A 20,729-nucleotide genomic window follows, 5' to 3' on the forward strand; every position below is an offset into this window, starting at 1 on the left:
CGAATACACGCTTCCAATGTGCGTTCATCGCGATGTCGCCAAACACGGATGCGACTATCGTGATGCTGTAAACAGAACCTGGATTCATCCGAAAAAATGACGTTTTGCCATTCGTGCACCCAGGTTCGTCGTTGAGTCCACAATCGCAGGCGCTCCTGTCTGTGATGCAGCGTCAAGGGTAACCGCAGCCACGGTCTCCGAGCTGATAGTCCATGCTGGTGTAAACATCGTCGAACTGTTCGTGCAGATGGTGGTTGTCTTGCAAACGTGCCCATCTGTTGACTCAGGGATCGTGACGTGGCTGCACGATCCGTTACAGCCATGCGGATAAGATGCCTGTCATCTCGACTGCTAGTGATACGAGGCCGTTGGGATCCAACACGGCGTTCCGTATTACCCTCCTGAAGCCACCGATTCCATATTCTGCTAACAGTCATTGGATCTCGACCAACGCGAGCAGCAATGTCGTGATACGATAAACCGCAATCGCGATAGGCTACAATCCGACCTTCATCAAAGTCGGAAACGTGGTGGTACGCATTTTTCCTCCTTACACGAGGCATCACAACAACTTTTCACCGAACAACGCCTGTCAACTGCTGTTTGTGTATGAGAAATCGGTTGGAAACTTTCCTTATGTGAGCACGTTGTAGGTGTCGTCATCGGCGCCAACCTTGTGTGAATGCTCTGAAAAGCTAATCATTTGCATATCACAGCATCTTCTTCCTGTCAGTTAAATTTCGCGTCTTTAGCACGTCATCTTCGTGCTGTAGCAATTTTTATGGCCAGTAGTGTACTATTTGAATCGTTTGCAGAAGTTATCTGAGCGTGCCCGCAAGTGTATTAGTGTACACAGGTATTAATTAAAAAAAAAGTTCGTATTATGAAAGTTCTGTCATTCTTTACTTGTTAGGCGACAAACTTTTCGACCCCCTCTCGTACAGCCCAGCGACTGCCGCACCAAGAAGTCGCAGCAGTGGCGCCTCCAGAGAAGTGATGTGCGCCGACGCCACAGCAGAGCGGTAGTTTCAGCTCAGACCGCCTTCTACTTGTGAACTTCGCGCCCGCGGTGCATCGTCTGCCTCTAGCGAGTCCACACCAGCCCGTCTTCAGTGAACATGCTAGTGGGACAAGAACTGTTTACTACCCAGCCTCAGTTCCTGGAATAGTAGTTTTACTTCAGGAACTGCTGCCTGAGCCGATTTGTACAAAGGTGATTATTCGCTAATAAATGTGTGTGTATGTTCTGGTCACTAATCATTGTTACTGTTTCAGTTTTCTCCTCGTTCTCCTCCCATAGTGTTTCCCTCATGGCACTGTAAATATTGTGGGTGGCTACTTGTAAAATCTGCTTCTGTGGTGGTATCAAAAGTACGATACAACAATAACAATTTAATTATCACCTCGAGAACAGTGTTACGTTTTTTTTACAGGTGCTTGTCTACAATGTCAGATCGACGTGACATATCATTTCTCTGTGAAGAATCGGGAATCACAGGAGAAAGTTACTGGTCCTCGAAGACCACGTATTTTAGCCCATGTGCGAAGCCTCATGCTCTGTAATGTGCACTGAACGATGAACTACATGATGTTCTACCGCGTGCTTGTGGTTTCATCATCCTTCAACCACTTCAACACAGATGCTCACGGCGGTAGCATGCGAACAGCTTCGCCACTCGTAAAGCCAGAGCGTAACACTCTGCCCTCTGTCAGAGTCCCTTATGTCAGTGGATTTCCTCCTTTGTGTCTCGTATCGTCGCTAGAACGATTCCCCATTCGTGTCTGCTCGGCTTATATACACTCCTGGAAATGGAAAAAAGAACACATTGACACCGGTGTGTCAGACCCACCATACTTGCTCCGGACACTGCGAGAGGGCTGTACAAGCAATGATCACACGCACGGCACAGCGGACACACCAGGAACCGCGGTGTTGGCCGTCGAATAGCGCTAGCTGCGCAGCATTTGTGCACCGCCGCCGTCAGTGTCAGCCAGTTTGCCGTGGCATACGGAGCTCCATCGCAGTCTTTAACACTGGTAGCATGCCGCGACAGCGTGGACGTGAACCGTATGTGCAGTTGACGGACTTTGAGCGAGGGCGTATAGTGGGCATGCGGGAGGCCGGGTGGACGTACCGCCGAATTGCTCAACACGTGGGGCGTGAGGTCTCCACAGTACATCGATGTTGTCCCCAGTGGTCAGCGGAAGGTGCACGTGCCCGTCGACCTGGGACCGGACCGCAGCGACGCACGGATGCACGCCAAGACCGTAGGATCCTACGCAGTGCCGTAGGGGACCGCACCGCCACTTCCCAGCAAATTAGGGACACTGTTGCTCCTGGGGTATCGGCGAGGACCATTCGCAACCGTCTCCATGAAGCTGGGCTACGGTCCCGCACACCGTTAGGCCATCTTCCGCTCACGCTCCAACATCGTGCAGCCCGCCTCCAGTGGTGTCGCGACAGGCGTGAATGGAGGGACGAATGGAGACGTGTCGTCTTCAGCGATGGGAGTCGCTTCTGCCTTGGTGCCAATGATGGTCGTATGCGTGTTTGGCGCCGTGCAGGTGAGCGCCACAATCAGGACTGCATACGACCGAGGCATACAGGGCCAACACCCGGCATCATGGTGTGGGGAGCGATCTCCTACACTGGCCGTACACCACTGGTGATCGTCGAGGGGACACTGAATAGTGCACGGTACATCCAAACCGTCATCGAACCCATCGTTCTACCATTCCTAGACCGGCAAGGGAACTTGCTGTTCCAACAGGACAATGCACGTCCGCATGTATCCCGTGCCACCCAACGTGCTCTAGAAGGTGTAAGTCAACTACCCTGGCCAGCAAGATCTCCGGATCTGTCCCCCATTGAGCATGTTTGGGACTGGATGAAGCGTCGTCTCACGCGGTCTGCACGTCCAGCACGAACGCTGGACAACTGAGGCGCCAGGTGGAAATGGCATGGCAAGCCGTTCCACAGGACTACATCCAGCATCTCTACGATCGTCTCCATGGGAGAATAGCAGCCTGCATTGCTGCGAAAGGTGGATATACACTGTACTAGTGCCGACATTGTGCATGCTCTGTTGCCTGTGTCTATGTGCCTGTGGTTCTGTCAGTGTTATCATGTGATGTATCTGACCCCAGGAATGTGTCAATAAAGTTTCCCCTTCCTGGGACAATGAATTCACGATGTTCTTATTTCAATTTCCAGGAGTGTACATTCCTTGCCGCGTCGTGTGCCTGCGTTGCCACGAGCCATCATTCATTTTCGCGGTCAGCAGTGGTCATAATATTTTGGCTCATCCTTGTATGAGAGAGAAGATATACCCTCATACTTCAAATAGGATGTAATAATTCCAGACAAAGCAGGAGTTGGGAAGCGTGAATATTGCCGAACTATTAGTTTAATAAACTGCGATGGCGAAATACTGACAAGAACTATGCACAGAAAAGACTAGTAGTTGGAGATATGGGAAAATCAATTTGGATTCCATAGGAGTACAACGAGGCAATACTGACCCTAAGAGTTATCTTAGGAGACACCTAAAGAAAGACAAATGTACGTTTGTAGCATCTGTAGTATAGAGGAAGCTTTTGAGAACGTTGGCTCGAACATGCTCTTTGAAATTCTGAAGGTAGCGTGGATAAAATACAGAGCACTAAATGTTGCCTACAAGTTGTACAGAAATCAGATTGCAGTTACGAATCGGCGGACATGATATGGAATAGGGAATTTAGTAGGGAGTGAGACAGTGTTGTGGCCTGTCGTCGATGTTACTCAATCTGTATACTGAGCAAGCTCTGAAGGAAACCGAGGCTAAATTTGAAAACAGAATTAATGTTAAGAAGCAAGAAATTAAAAGTTAGAAGTCTGCAGACGACATTTTAATTTCTTTAGAGCTGGGGTACAATGTGGAAGAGCTGTTGAGTGACATGTATGGCTTTTTGAAGATATATAAAGTGAAAAATCAAGAAAAGTAAAAGAAGGATAATGGATTGTGGTCCAATTAAATCAGGCGATGCTGAGGGCAAGCCTTGAACGGCAGTGACACTAGATGATAATCACACAAGACGAGAAGGGAATAAAGCAGAAACGTTTGAAGTGTGGTGCTACGAATGAACGATGAATATTAGATGTGTTGATTGGATAACTGGTAAACAGAATGTGAATCAATCTGAAAGAAAAATTAACGGCGCATTTAAAAGAAGCGATCGATTGAAAGGACAGATTCTGAGGCATCTGGGAATCGTCACTTTGGTATAGGTTGTAGAGGGAAGCAAAGTAGTGACTACCGTACGGTGGTTCCAAAGCAGTCTTCAAATTAAAGACGACGACGACAGCATCGTGTCAACCTTGTCCAACTTTTGGGGAGTAAAAACTTATGGCGTCATATGATTCTTTAGTTTCTCCCGGCGAATTTCTTGCTCGAACAGTTCACGGGTGTACTGTCGGTCCATAGTGTCCAACGGGCACAATATTTCGGCGATCAGTTCGTCAGCGCACCTGACGATGGCGACATGTCTGATCGCCGAAATATTGTGCCCGTTGGACACTATGGACCGACAGTACACCCGTGAACTGTCCTCGTGGACTCGTGTAAACCTTCTCTGGAAATTTATTTGCAATCCCAAATTTTCCTTTCCTTTTCATGCCTTTTATTAAGATATGGCCATGTGGAACTCCCACATCTGACACTTTAATTTCTGGCCAAGGCATATAACATAAATATGACGAAATCGATGATGACAAGTAGACGCAATCTCCTTGTTAGAAGCACTGCTCGCTGGCTGGTGAGAACCCCGGAGAGCGCTGGAGATGGCACCGCGGGGTCAGAGCCCGCGAGTTGCGACACGCGGCCGCTTTCCCACGGCCATTGGCCGCACCGGTTGCCACCTCGTCTCCAAGTTGCGTTCCCTCGAATTTGGCCACGGCTGCGTACATGTGCCACTAATATGACGCCATAAGCTCGAACAGTCCACGGGTGTACTGCCGGTCCATAGTGTCCAACGGGCACAATATTTCGGCGATCAGTTCGTCAGCGCACCTGACGATGGCGACATGTCTGATCGCCGAAATATTGTGCCCGTTGGACACTATGGACCGGCAGTACACCCGTGGACTGTTCGAGCTTATGGCGTCATATTAGTGGCACATGTACGCAGCCGTGGCCAAATTCGAGGGAACGCAACTTGGAGACGAGGTGGCAACCGGTGCGGCCAATGGCCGTGGGAAAGCGGCCGCGTGTCGCAACTCGCGGGCTCTGACCCCGCGGTGCCATCTCCAGCGCTCTCCGGGGTTCTCACCAGCCAGCGAGCAGTGCTTCTAACAAGGAGATTGCGTCTACTTGTCATCATCGATTTCGTCATATTTATGTTATATGCCTTGGCCAGAAATTAAAGTGTCAGATGTGGGAGTTCCACATGGCCATATCTTAATAAAAGGCATGAAAAGGAAAGGAAAATTTGGGATTGCAAATAAATTTCCAGAGAAGGTTTACACGAGTCCACGAGGACTACGCAAATAAGTTTCCAAGAAGAGACTGTAATTGAAGTGTCAGATCGAACAGGTAACAGGAAAATAATAATGCTGCACAAAGCACTCTCTGCCACACACAGTAAGGTGGCTTGCGGAGTATGTAGATGTAGATGTGAGTCGAGATTTCTAATTCGTCGACTACAATCAAAATACTCTTTTTAACGTCACGTATAATAAAAATATTTAATTCGTTCTTTTCTTTCCAGGTTGCCAGTGTAAGTAGGCTGTTTAGGTGTAAGTAGGCTGTTTAGGTTTTTATGTTGGTAACGTCACGTAGCGCTCTGTATGAAAATCACTGGCTGTGCTGTGTGCAGTCTGTGGCTGGTTGGCATTGTTGGAATGTTCGCTACTGTAGTGTTGGGCAATTGGATGTTAACAGCGCGTAGCGTTGTGCAGTTGGGGGTGAGCCGCCAGCAGTGGTGGATGTGGGGAGAGAGATGGTGGAGTTTTGAGAGCGGATGATCTGGACGTGCGTCCATCAGAGACAGTAAATTTGTAAGACTGGATGTCATGACTCATATATATATATTATGACTTTTGAACACTATTAAGGTAAATACATTGTTTGTTCTCTATCAAAATCTTTCATTTGCTAAGTATGCCTATCAGTAGTTAGTGCCTTCAGTAGTTTGAATCTTTTATTTAGCTGGCAGTAGTGGCGCTCGCTGTATTGCAGTAGTTCGAGTAACGAAGATTTTTGTGAGGTAAGTGATTCGTGAAAGGTGTAGGTTATTGTTAGCCATGCCCTTCTTTTGTAGGGATTATTGAAAGTCAGATTGCGTTGCGCTAAAAATGTTATGTATTGATCGAAGTCTGCTTCTCGAGTAGCACAGGGGGATAGAGTTCAAGAAGTATGCCCATTTCGCTCGTGCATGAACAAATGTTAATAACTGCGTAACTACGAACAGCAAAGTAAATTTCGTTCCGTAGGCTGTTAAGAATAAAGAAACGCTAATCCGCTAGTAAGGACAGGGGCTGAACCTTAATGCTACGAAAGTGAGAGAGGGGTGTGTGTGTGTGTGGGGGGGGGGGGGGGGGGGGGAGGGGGTGGCAGGGGGGCGGAGTGTCACTGAACAAGGCGAGACAGTGTTTGAGAGTGGAATCTGTAATGTGTTCTGAAGTCTCTTTGATGAAAATAAGCACATCGAAAAAAATTAGTCATTTTCCCCCTTCCCTCAGGACACAGCACCGCGTCTCCAGCATTGATAGCGGCCTCAGTTCGACGAGCAAGGCAATCCACACTACCTCATCATTCCCAGCTGAACCCATGAAGCCAACTCAATGGTTAGATCCCACAGAGTTGCCTGATTGCGAAATTGTTGATTGCTACGTTTCACCCACAGTTGCAAACAGTTACAGATATATTACGATGAAGTGATTTAGCGGGCCAGTTGACACGCGGTAAAGTGCCAGAGTGTTCGAATAACAACGTATGCGTGCAGTTATGTGAAAATGGCTTTCGTAATCTAGGGAGACGATGTTGTCCACAGCGTACTCGTTGTGGAGATGTAGAGAAGAGGCCATCAGTTGGTCACCGGTAATGCTGAAACAAACAACCTTGTCTTGAATCACTTCCAGCCTGAACTACACTCTCGACACCATGCAGTTCTCTGGAAGAGTTAACATAGAGACTCGTTGGACCAACACTACACGCCTCCAGTCAGCTACAATCCAATTCCTGTGCTATATGGTCTATTGTATATCTGAAGTTTTATGTGTTGCTGAAAACAATGGGTTCTTGAGAGGTATTTCACTTTAAATGCCCATTGCACATAATTCCCTTAGAAATTTCCGCTTGGAAACTGGTTGAGAAGAATCTACTTTCACTGACAGCAGCAATTCCTGTCGAGTTTGACACCGATTGTCGTTGGCAAGGCGTGACACTCATCTCTGGTCTCTGTCGGTTAGGAAGTTGTTACGAACACCGTTCTTACGCAGTGCTACACAGTTGCGAGAGGTACACCATTTCTTGTAGACATGTTACAAAGCCTGCGTTGATACATCGACAAAGCGCGCCATTTCATTCACAGTGTGTTCATGGACACGTTCAAATACGATAACTCGTTTCTGCGATTCTGCTACCTCTCCATATCGACCCATCTTACTGCGCTGACAGCGTACACACCACGTCACTGCCATGACTTACATCTGTGAGGGTCACGTTACCATTGTAACGACACAGTTATTTCAAGACAGTAACATACACTTAAAATCACTCACTTGCGAAACATGGAAGTACAGCATAATTTTTATCTGTGAGTTTATTAATGTCAGTTTGTAATACGATCTGGAATGTTTCGAAGTATGCGCCACTATTCTGTAACCATAACTGATTGCATAAACACAGGAGTTTCGGACAGAACACTTCAGTATTTTCGGGTAATATTATTTGTGTAATCAATTAAAAATATGCAAAACGTTTATTGTAGTTGTAAGAGAACTGCACTAGCTAGGCAGAGTCTTTCTTTACCGTGACAACTTTGAGAGTAGAATCGAAATAAGTGTCCAAGGAATAGAAAAGCAACTGGAATCACTCAATAGAGGAAAGTCCACTGGACCTGACGGGATACCAATTCGATTCTACACAGAGTACGCGAAAGAACTTGCCCCCCTTCTAACAGCCGTGTACCGCAAGTCTCTAGAGGAACGGAGGGTTCCAAATGATTGGAAAAGAGCACAGATAGTCCCAGTCTTCAAGAAGGGTCGTCGAGCAGATGCGCAAAACTATAGACCTATATCTCTTACGTCGATCTCTTGCAGAATTTTAGAACATGTTTTTTGCTCGCGTATCATGTCATTTCTGGAAACCCAGAATCTACTATGTAGGAATCAACATGGATTCCGGAAACAGCGATCGTGTGAGACCCAACTCGCCTTATTTGTTCATGAGACCCAGAAAATATTAGATACAGGCTCCCAGGTAGATGCTATTTTTCTTGACTTCCGGAAGGCGTTCGATACAGTTCCGCACTGTCGCCTGATAAACAAAGTAAGAGCCTACGGAATATCAGACCAGCTGTGTGGCTGGATTGAAGAGTTTTTAGCAAACAGAACACAGCATGTTGTTATCAATGGAGAGACGTCTACAGACGTTAAAGTAACCTCTGGCGTGCCACAGGGGAGTGTTATGGGACCATTGCTTTTCACAATATATATAAATGACTTAGTAGATAGTGTCGGAAGTTCCATGCGGCTTTTCGCGGATGATGCTGTAGTATACAGAGAAGTTGCTACATTAGAAAATTGTAGCGAAATACAGGAAGATCTGCAGCGGATAGGCACTTGGTGCAGGGAGTGGCAACTGACCCTTAACATAGACAAATATAATGTATTGCGAATACATAGAAAGAAGGATCCTTTATTGTATGATTATATGATAGCGGAACAAACACTGGTAGCAGTTACTTCTGTAAAATATCTGGGAGTATGCGTACGGAACGATTTGAAGTGGAATGATCATATAAAACTAATTGTTGGTAAGGCGGGTACCAGGTTGAGATTCATTGGGAGAGTGCTTAGAAAATGTAGTCCATCAACAAAGGAGGTGGCTTACAAGACACTCGTTCGACCTATACTTGAGTATTGCTCATCAGTGTGGGATCCGTACCAGGTCGGGTTGACGGAGGAGATAGAGAAGATCCAAAGAAGAGCGGCGCGTTTCGTCACTGGGTTATTTGGTAACCGTGATAGCGTTACGGAGATGTTTAATAAACTCAAGTGGCAGACTCTGCAAGAGAGGCGCTCTGCATCGCGGTGTAGCTTGCTCGCCAGGTTTCGAGAGGGTGCGTTTCTGGATGAGGTATCGAATATATTGCTTCCCCCTACTTATACTTCCCGAGGAGATCACGAATGTAAAATTAGAGAGATTAGAGCGCGCACGGAGGCTTTCAGACAGTCGTTCTTCCCGCGAACCATACGCGACTGGAACAGGAAAGGGAGGTAATGACAGTGGCACGTAAAGTGCCCTCCGCCACACACCGTTGGGTGGCTTGCGGAGTATCAATGTAGATGTAGATGTAGATGTAGAATTCTGTGGTTGTCTGTTTGTTGTGGCAATGGTGCGTGCTCTGTGTGCAACTATGAGCATTCCGTGATGACTGATGAAATACATGTGGAGCAATATCTATAACGTGGCTATGCGAGTTGTATGATAAAAGTAAGGAGTGACTGTTTTATCTACCAAAGTTTTTATTTTTTCAAACGACAGTATTGTCCCCTTCGTAGTAGATCCCTTCGGCAGCTATACGCCGGCGGATTCATTGTTCTGGGTCTTGGTAACAGCGCTAAGATGTTTCAGCTGGTAGGGTCTTTAATATGTCTGTAATATTCTTTTGAATTTTCTCAAAATGACGTTCTTCTGAGACATTTTTCAGTTTCGGGAAAAGAAAAATGTCGCAGGAACTCAGATCAGGTGAATAGGGGTTCTGTGGAACAACAGAAATGCCATCTGAGGCCAATAATTCCGTTTTGGAAGCGGCCGGGTGACATGGGGCATTGTCGTAGTGCAGCATCCACTTTTCTGCAATGTTCGGTCTCACTCGATTCACCCATTTCCTTAGCCTTTCAGAGACATCTTTACAAAACACTTGGTTGATTGTTTGTATGGAAGAGTATGCATACGTTCGACGTTTCGTCGGTTTTTGAAGCTGAAGGTCTCCCTGAGCAAGGTTCAGCTTCAGCATGTTCATGGCGTTCAAAAAACGCTTTGTGACAGCGAAAAACTTGTGCTCTTGATAAGGAATGTTTCCCATAGGCCAGTTTCAACATCACAAGCTCGGATTCCCCAAGTTTAACACAAAGCTTAATGTCATAATGTTGCTGTAAATTCCGCTGTTCCATTTCCGTAACACGTAAGTAAAACATAACTTCACTAGCGGCGCTCTCAAAAATCTCGTGATGGCTGTACGGAGCTAAGCATCTGGAAGGGTTGAACACCCCGGTCTACACAGGTAGAACAACACAGCGTTGCCAGATCGCTCGCTGTGTTGCCAGTCTCATTACTTTCTCACGCATCCCGTACATGGAGATACTAGAAGAAGAGATGTGCCACTATGTAGTAATTAATGTAACATGACAGTCAAAGGAAATTACTTGTCTGCTACTAAACAGCGACGTCATAGCAACAATCCAGTAAAGTGATATTTATTTGTGAAGCGCAGTTTTTCACTAACAATTTGTATTAACATTCTGAGACTGAAGGATTAAATACAATATAAACCATTGATTTATTGCATTAATTATTTTAAACAAGCCTTCATTACAAATTATTTTGGCACTCAAAAATTTCCTTACATATTACAGGGATCATGTGGGTTTGAATAACGGGCGAGCTAACGATACCACTGAGAAACTATATCGTGTTAGCTGTGGAGCTCCACGTAAAACTGATGTCCGAGGGGAATGTCATGGAACACTAGCGTGTGTATGTAGATGAGGATATCGTTAAGGTATGTAGAATATTTTATGCAATCTCTGGGACCACTGAAACTTTCTACCAATCTGACTACGAGTGGTTTGAATTACGTTCAGCTTTACATAATAATTGTTTTCTCTGGAGAGGATGACAACTTTCAGCATTTTGTCACATAAATAGAAGTGTGTCAACATGCGGCTTCCAAGCTCTCCGGTTTCGGTAGAGTTACACATCTGTGAGACTGCGTCGATCGTCGTGTTTTCTGTATAAATTTTCTTGCCTTCAACGGCTGCAGAACATATGAAATGAGGAATCCTTGAAGACCCATAAGCACCCGACGTAGAGACTTCCAGATCGTAATAGACGGTAAATCATCGAGTAAAACTGAAGTGATATCAGGTGTTCCGCAGGGAAGCGTCCTGGGACCTCTGCTGTTCCCGATCTACATAAATGACCTGGGTGACAATCTGAGCAGTTCTCTTACGTTGTTCGCAGATGATGCTGTAATTTACCGTCTAGTAAGGTCATCCGAAGACCAGTATCAGTTGCAAAGCGATTTAGAAAAGGTTGCTGTAAGGTGTGGCAGGTGGCAGTTGACGCTAAATAACGAAAAGTGTGAGGTGATCCACATGAGTTCCAATAGAAATCCGTTGGAATTCGATTACTCGATAAATAGTACAATTCTCAAGACTGTCAATTCAACTAAGTACCTGGGTGTTAAAATTACGAACAACTTCAGTTGGAAAGACCACATAGATAATATTGTGGGGAAGGCGAGCCAAAGGTTGCGTTTCATTAGCAGGACACTTAGAAGATGCAACAAGTCCACTAAAGAGACGGCTTACACTACTCTCGTTCGTCCTCTGTTAGAATATTGCTGCGCGGTGTGGGATCCTTACCACGTGGGATTGACCGAGGACATCGAAAGGGTGCAAAAAAGGGCAGCTCGTTTTGTATTATCACGTAATAGGGGAGAGAGTGTGGCAGATATGATACGCGAGTTGGGATGGAAGTCATTAAAGCAAAGACGTTTTTCGTCGCGGCGAGATCTATTTACGAAATTTCAGTCACCAACTTTCTCTTCCGAATGCGACAATATTTTGTTGAGCCCAACCTACATAGGTAGGAATGATCATCAAAATAAAATAAGAGAAATCAGAGCTCGAACAGAAAGGTTTAGGTGTTCGTTTTTCCCGCGCGCTGTTGGGGAGTGGAATGGTAGAGAGATAGTATGATTGTGGTTCGATGAGCCCTCTGCCAAGCACTTAAATGTGAATTGCAGAGTAATCATGTAGATGTAGAACACTATGTTCGAGAGAATATCTAAAGTATTGCCGTTTTCTTCACTTGCATTACTCCATATGGTAAATGACATGCTACAGACGGATGCCCTCATGTGGTTGTACACCTACATTCAGCAGAGGGATGCACAGGGTGCACGTATTATTAGACACATCTCTCAAGTCCTGTGCTTACAAATCACGAGAAAAGAGTATTTACTATTATCGATATTTACTGTTTGCTTAATATTTAGTTCTATCTATAGGACAGTCACTCCAGTACTTTCATTATAGCGTGACAAGGAATTCTGAGAAAGAATTTGATCGTTTTGTGCTGAGTTCTTGGTACGAAAGTGGATTTCATACTCCGAACGGGGCCCGGCCGGCGTGGCGGCCCCTACACGCAGACAACCCGCGACACGGCCGTGGTCTGCTCCTCCGCCGCGCGGACGCGCCTAAGTGGCTCATCCTGGCTAATCCCGCCCACAGCGCTCTTCGTCGCTGAAACTTCTACGGTACAAATCAAGCTTTCTCTCCCCTCCAATGTTCATCGCACAGTGCCCGTGATGTTCACCCACGCCATTTGTAATTGTGCTTGCATGACACTTCGCTATACACAGTCTACTCCCTGTTTAATTAACATTCTTTTTTTTACGAATCTATATTAGTTTCACGTGGCACACTGAGACAGTGAAATACATTTTACGGATGTAATTCCTTCGACTGCCTGCATTTGTATTTTCTTTCCTATACATATTTCAGAATTCACTGAGGGTTTTTCATCACTTTGAGCAACTGAAGGAAGTTATGTTGTCATACAAATGTGAAAAATAATTTTAGCGCAAGAAAAACCCAAACTACAAGGCATATTACGAGAACCTGCTTCACTGATGGTCCGTGCTGAAAGTCTTCTAAGATGTTTAGTTTTAATTACACAGATTTATCATTAACAGTCAAAAGAATGAAAACATCGAGAATAAACACGGTATGTGAACAAAGGTGTTCGCTTAACGTATTGCTTTTCTATAGGTAAGGTGCACTGGATAAACAAAGTTGCTGTGAAATCACTGTGAGAAACTACATAAATCCTAATGAAACGAAGTACTGAGTGTTCTTATAATTAATTTTTAAGATGAGTTAGTTTTAAAGAACGAGAAGACGATAATACGAAATAAGAGCTTACACTGGATGGCATACTTTATGTTACAAGGAAGTTTTCAGAATTTCGGTGTATTTGCTGTTTGTCTTTTAGTTAAGTTTGTGGTGTGGTTGTGTGTCTATGTGACTGAAATGTTGTTAAAAGTTCTATCATGTCATGTTTTCTGATTTGTTTTGTTAATACAATACACTAATAGTAGCTATGGCATTTTTGCCTCAGTGCCAGTGGAGTTGTGTGTTCTTTTAATTTTCTGTTTATGTCAAAAGTTTGTGTGAACCTGATAAAAAACAAATTCTCTTTATAAAAAAATTGCAAAAAAGACTGATAACACGTACATCGCCAAACAACACTGACTGTAACATCACGATATAGCACAGTCTGGAATTTTTTTGGCAATCTCTCATTTAATACAGCTAAAACATTTAAGGAATTTAATATAAATATTAGTTTTTGTACAAAAAATAAACTGACGCTACAGATATTAAACAAACAAAGTAACACTGACAGTCTTGAATAAGAAAGATCATCTGCCAAAACTCCTACTATATCAACATAGATTAAAGTGGCAGGAATTTCAGAGTGAAGTTACCACACAATTAATAAAGATATACACAGCGAATAAACTATAATTCTCAATAACGTAAAGGAAGTTTGGATTTAAGTATTACACCCATTGTAAGATCTTATGTCTTAGCTTTTTCTTTTCCTTTGAAATCAAATTGCTACAAAAAATGTAAAAACTCTCTCGGCATTTTTTCGTTGTGATTAATAAAATTTCTCATAATAGCAAGAAAATTTTAGTGGTGGGGTAATCTGGTTTACCCTATGTATATAGAAAAGTAAACTTTTTATGCGAATATCATTGATTACATAGCAATAGTGCATCAGCTATCCTTAAAGTGTTTGTGCTATGTATATAAAGACAGAAAAAGAAGTCACACGTTGCAAAACAAAAGTAAGGACTCCAACTTTTAATTAAACGTAGACAGACTACTCGACAAACTTGTTATTTCGCAGCTCCAGAGTGGCACATGTACGACACAAATGTGTTGATGAAGATACAGATGTATTAAGCAAACTGAAGAAACACCAAAAGCCGAAACATGTTTTGGCATAAATACAGCTATACAAAATGTGGTTGGTTTCTGTATTTCTCCAAGTAATCCAATCCACAATATGGAGATAAGCCACCACTAAAATTGAGAAGTTAATATAAACGACTAGTAATTGATACGAAGAGGAATGAAACAGCAGACTAAATGTTGGTTAATTATTTCTTTTCTGCAACTATCACGGGATAAAGCAAGAATTTCTACACGAGATATCTCACTAAAAAGCGTTTTGTGGTTCAATGAGGGTACCTATTGAGTGACAGGCAAATTTCGCGTTAAATCCTACCAGTTCCACATTGGTCTTTTCCTTCCCATTTGGCTCCTTAATAAACATTACCCACAGCGTAATAAATCCTCAACGGAGAGACAATTCTTTTAGAAAACGGCAATGTTGGGTTACGTTTAGGAATTCTACGACACTCGTGCCCAATTTGTCGGGCAAAACGCTCACCTCATTGTCTAACAAACCACTGTATATAAAGTAGTTGCAACGTTGATAGGTGAAAAGTTTAAAAGGCAGCATAACCCCAACGAATGGGACTCTTGTTTATTTTCATACAGATACTGTGGCGTCCCGATAGTCTTATATGAGCTGGCGGCTTGAACTTTGGCTGTAGAGAGCAAACAAATTGAAGCACTGAGGAGCGCATTGAACTCTACGTCTTCCTCTTTACATGTACATCCGTGCTCCATAAGGCACTGTAAAGTGCATACTGGAGGGTACATCGTATCAGTATTATCTTTTTCCTTCACTACTCAGTCATTTTTCCCTCGCCTAACTTGTGACAATGTGCCTCTGAACGTGCCCTACGCTCTCTTATCCTCATGATCCCCTCGCGAGATATCCGATGGTGGCAGCAAGTAAATCTGTTCTAAAATTTGCCAACAGGGTGTTGCGAGAATTATGTAGTCATTTTTCCAAGGACCCCTATTCGAGTTCCCCAAACATTTCTGTTCCACTTTCGTATGCGCTACGACGACCTGTTAAGATCCTAGAAGCGGGTCTCTGAATTCACAACACCGAAACAGTATTCTTGGATTAGTTGCACTAGCGTCCAGTGTGCGATTTCTTTTACTGATGGACTGCATTTTGCCAAGACCCTTCCAACGGATCTAATTTTCCATTCGCGTTCCTTAATACTGATTTTCCGTGATCGTCCCATTGCATATCACTTTTTATTACGTTTCCCTAAATCCGTGTACTCTGTTTCGAACTCAAGATGTTCGCCACTAATCCTGTAATCGTAACTACTGGGTGCTCTCTCTTTGTTATATAATCTTACATTTATCCATATTTAACACTTAAAGCGACAGTGGTAAACATATGTGTCACTGCTCTAAAACTAAAAACAAACAATGTTATTGATCTTAATAAATTTACAACAGTTTCTCCGAAAAGTATGGATACCCCTTTTATATCGATGGACTTGAGATACCAACGAATAAATGAGTAATGGTATGAATATTTACTGATTGTCGTTTAGTCATTCATCTTCAGACATGGTTGTGTGTTCAACTGGCATTTGACACCTGTGGATTTGCTCTACTGATATCTTCTGATATAAACAATGTAAGGTTCGATTCACAGTAACATTTATTCCATAATAATGTATGAAGTCAGTAAGGGAGTTATTTCCATGTACTGCGCAGAAGAAAACAAGGTGTAAATGTGCTTACAGACAAGTAGATTGTCGTGAATTGAGTTCTTAATGACATCCAATTTTACTGATTATGGCTGTGAAATGGTCGTGCTAATGGAGAAAGAACATTGCAACAGTATTGTTTTACAAATTATCTCCAAGTCTTTCTGCAGTTCCTTGCGATCATCCAACGACGATGCTTTCCTGAATATAACAGCATCGTCAGGTAGCAATTTAATAGTTCTGCCGACACTATCTGATAAATCTTTTGCGTATACCAAGAACATTAGAGACGCTGTTGCGGTTACTCGGGGCACACTTGATGTTACTTTCGTTGCTGTGAAAGTTTATCGCACCAACTACGTATCTCTGAAGCTACTGCATACGGCAGTATCTTAGTCAGTAGTCAAGAAAGTGCACAGTGCCCAGCGTCTTGCGGAAATCTAGGAAGACTGGATTCGCTCGCTCATCTGAAAAGTTGTTGCGAGGTGTCGTGCATGAATAAAGTAAACTGCGTTTCACACGAGTGGAATTTCCCGAATCCTCGCTCATTCTTTGAGAGAAGCTTACTGTCTCCAGGAAAAAAGCATAATGTTTCATCTTAGAACGCGCTTCAGGAATCTACAACAGGTTGACGTCAGCGACACTGCCCTGTAATTCTTTGCAGACAATCTTTTACCCATTTGGCAAACAGAAGTAACCTGCACTATTTCCTAGTTACGCGGGACTATTTGCTGCTCCATTTGCGTTTGCAATGATCGGGAGCCAAGTCCCTTCCAGCCGCCTAGGTTTATCGTTTGAGGAAAATGCCGGTATAATTTCTTTAAAATCGACATGTTCGATTTCCTTTCCCATTCTTATTATTTGCGAATTTTGCTCCACATCTATCCTTATGGTCGCGATGTTGCAGAATCTTCCTTACTGATGGTGTTCAGTAAGCGGCAGGGGAGGGGGGGGGGGGGAGGCGCTTGTGGACGTTATGCTGATATAGGTGACTCTGCAGCTGTCCTTACTTCCCTACTTGGATGGGAAGCCATGTAGCCACACGACCATCAAGGGAAGCTGTAGAGGAAAGTACAGATAACAAAGTCGGCGTTCACGCAACGAACACATCCATTAGAGAGCTGTTATGCTAACTGGTTATCTCTGGTTACGTACGAGGGTGGGTCAAATGAAAACCTTAAATATTATTTATTGTGCAGAAGTGGTACAAAGCTGGATCACTTTTCAACATAATCTCCCATACGCTCAATGCAAGTTCTCCAGAGCTTACAAAGTGCATAAATTCCTTTAGAAAAAAATTCTTTTGGTAGTCCGCGCAACCGCTCATGCACCGTGTGGCGTACCTCTTCATCAGAACGGAACTTATTTCCTCCCATTGCGACTTTGAGTGGTCCAAACATATGGAAATCACTTGGGGCAAGCTCTGGTGAGTATGGTGGATGAGGAAGACACTCAAAATGCAGGTCTGCGATTGTTGCAACTGTTGTACGAGCAGTGTGGGGCCTTGCATTGTCATGTTGCAAAACGACACCTACTGACAGCAATCCACGTCGCTCTGATTAGACTGCAGGCCGTATGTGATTTTTTAGGAGATCTGGGTATGATGCACTGGTGACAGTGGTCCCTCTAAGCATGTAATGCTCCAAATGACGCCTTTTTCGTCCCAAAAGAGAGTCAGCATAACCTTCACTGCTGATGGTTCTGTTCGAAACTTCTTTGGTTTTGGTGATGAGGAATGGCGCCATTCCTTGCTCGCTCTCTTCGTTTCCGGTCGGTGGAAGGGAACCCAGGTTTCATCCGCAGTAACGATTCTTGCAAGGAAGCCATCACCTCCTCGTTCAAAGCGCCGAAGAAGTTCTTCACAAGCATCAACAAGTCATTCTCTCATTTCAGGAGTCGGCTGGCGTGGCACCCATCTTGCAGACACTTTGTGAAACTGGAGCACATCATGCACAGTGTGGTGTGCTGACCCATGACTAATCTGTAAACATGCTGCAATGTCATTCAGTGTCACTCGGTGGTTTTCCTTCACTATGGCTTCAACTGCTGCAATGTTCTGTGGAGTCACAACTCATTGTGCCTGACCTAGACGAGGAGCATCTTCCACTTAAGTCACACCATTTGCGAAATACCTACTCCATTCGTAGACTTGCTGCTGTGACAAACATGCATCACCGTACTGAACCTTCATTCGTTGCTGAATTTCAATAGGTTTCACACCTTCACTATGCAAAAACCGAATAACAGAACGCTGTTCTTCCCTGGTGCAAGTCGCAAGTGGGGCGACCACCTTTAAACTGATACTGCGACGGTATGTGTGCATCTGCACTATGCTACCACCTATAGGCCATTCTGCACGCTGTTTGTAGCAAGCTTACCAACTTACAGGATAACGGCGCGAAATTTCGATTTGTTATTACAAATTTAAGACTTTCATTTGACTCACCCTCGTATTTACGCCCAATGCGTGGAAGAGAAGCATGCGATGTCTTTCGCTGTCAAATGTTTGTTACTTCCAAACTGGTCACTAATTATTAGGTTTCATAATAGATTCACGACATGATATTTCAGCTTCTTCTTTACATTTAGCAACGATTAGAGACGAAAAGTGGAGACACTAACCTTGCTGAAGCGAGACGTCCGATGTCTCACCATCGTCTCCACCGTCTCCGACGTCTCCATCGTCTCCAGACGGCGGTATGCCCAAATCCAACTCGAGTGGCGAGTCTGGAAGACAGTGTCAAACAGTGCCGTTACAAAAATGTACAAGCCCTGCGTGGCCAGTAGCCACCAGAACTACAATCATTTAAACAGTTACACGTTCCTAGCCATTTAATTCAAATTCCTCTTAACAACATCAGCAATTTATATGAAGAGTTTATCTGTTTTACAAATTACGAACAGGGGAGTGCACAAAGTATGGAAACACCACAAAACCATCACCACGCCTAATAAGGAGTAGGAAACCCGATGGCATTCAAAACAGCTTCCAGTCGCTTCGGAATGGATATATATAGTTCCTGTACGGTTTTCAAGGGAGCCTTGTACTGTTCTTTCTGAAAAATAGTGGCAAGCTCAGGTTGTTGTTGTTGTTGTTGTCTTCAGTCCTGAGACTAGTTTGATGCAGCTCTCCTTGCTACTCTATCCTGTGCAAGCTTCTTCATCTCCCAGTACCTACTGCAGCCTACATCCTTCTTAATCTGCTTAGTGTATTCATCTCTTGGTCTCCCTCTGCGATTTTTACCCTCCACGCTGCCCTCCAATACTAAATTGGTGATCCCTTGTTGCCTCAGAACATGTCCTACCAACCGATCCCTTCTTCTAGTCAAGTTGTGCCACAAATTGCTCTTCTCCCCAATTATGTTCAATACCTCCCCATTAGTTAAGTGATCTACCCACCTAATCTTCAACATTCTTATGTAGCACTACATTTTGAAAGCTTCTATCCTCTTCTTGTCTAAACTATTTATCGTCCATGTTTCAGTTCCATACATGGTTACACTCTATACAAATACTTTCAGGAACGACTTCCTGACATTTAAATCTATACTCGATGTTAATTTTTTTTTCTTCAGAAACGCTTTCCTTGCCATTGCCAGTCTACATTTTATATCCTCTCTACTTCGACCATCATCAGTTATTTTGCTCCCCAAATAGCAAAACTCCTTTTCTACTTTAAGTGTCTCATTTCCTTATCTAATTCCCTCAGCATCACCCGACTTAATTCGACTACATTCCATTATCCTCATTTTGATTTTGTTGATGTTCATCTTATACCCTCCTTTCAAGACACTGTCCATTCCGTTCAAGTGCTCTTCCAAGTCCTTTGCTGTCTCTGACATAATTACAATATCATCGGCGAACCTCAAAGTTTTTATTTCTTCTCCATGAATTTTAATACCTACTCCGAACTTTTCTTTTGTTTCCTCTACTGCTTGCTCAATATAGCGATTGAATAGCATCGAGGATAGGCTACAACCCTGTCTCGCTCCCTTCCCAACCACTGCTTCCCTTTCATGTCCCTCGACTCTTGTAATTGCCATCTGGTTTCTGTGCAAACTGTAAATGCCTTTCGCTCCCTGTATGTTACCCCTGCCACCTTCAGAATTTGAAAGAGAGTATTCCAGTCAACATTGTCAAAAGCTTTCTCTAAGTCTACAAATGATGCTCAGGTAAAGATGATGAAAGTGGATAGCGATCACGTGTCCTTCTTTACGAAGTAGACCGCAAAGACTCGGTAAAATTGTGATTTGGTGACTGTTAGCCAGTGGAAATGTGACGACTCATCTTCGCGCTCACGAAACCAATCCTGGACGACGCCAACTGTGTGAACAGGGGGCCTGTAGTCTTGGAACACAGCTTCACAGTACGGGAACAAACATTATCATGGCGTGGACGAGATCAGTCAAAATGGTCAGGTAATCATTGGCAGTAATGCGACCTTGCAGAATAACCGTAAAACCCACGGTTTACCACGATATGGTTGCCCAAATCACCACCGAATCCTCGCCATGGGCCCGAAGTTGGAAACAAACTGAAATAATACTCATCCGAACAAATGACTCTTTCATTGTTCCACAGTC

At 44.0% G+C, this 20,729-nt stretch overlaps 1 protein-coding gene across 1 annotated transcript in view; it reads right to left on the reverse strand.

The window, feature by feature from the left end:
* The window catches only part of LOC126457920 (zinc transporter ZIP10), a 304,826-nt gene that overhangs the window by 49,497 nt on the left and 234,600 nt on the right, over nucleotides 1-20,729 (reverse strand). Inside the window, exon 3 of the mRNA XM_050094614.1 lies at nucleotides 18,769-18,873. Coding sequence (XP_049950571.1) covers nucleotides 18,769-18,873 — 105 coding nt within the window. The remainder of the gene's footprint in view (nucleotides 1-18,768; nucleotides 18,874-20,729) is intronic.

This window comes from Schistocerca serialis, chromosome 2 (genome assembly GCF_023864345.2).
Source record: "Schistocerca serialis cubense isolate TAMUIC-IGC-003099 chromosome 2, iqSchSeri2.2, whole genome shotgun sequence".
NCBI classification, from domain to species: Eukaryota; Metazoa; Arthropoda; class Insecta; order Orthoptera; family Acrididae; genus Schistocerca; species Schistocerca serialis.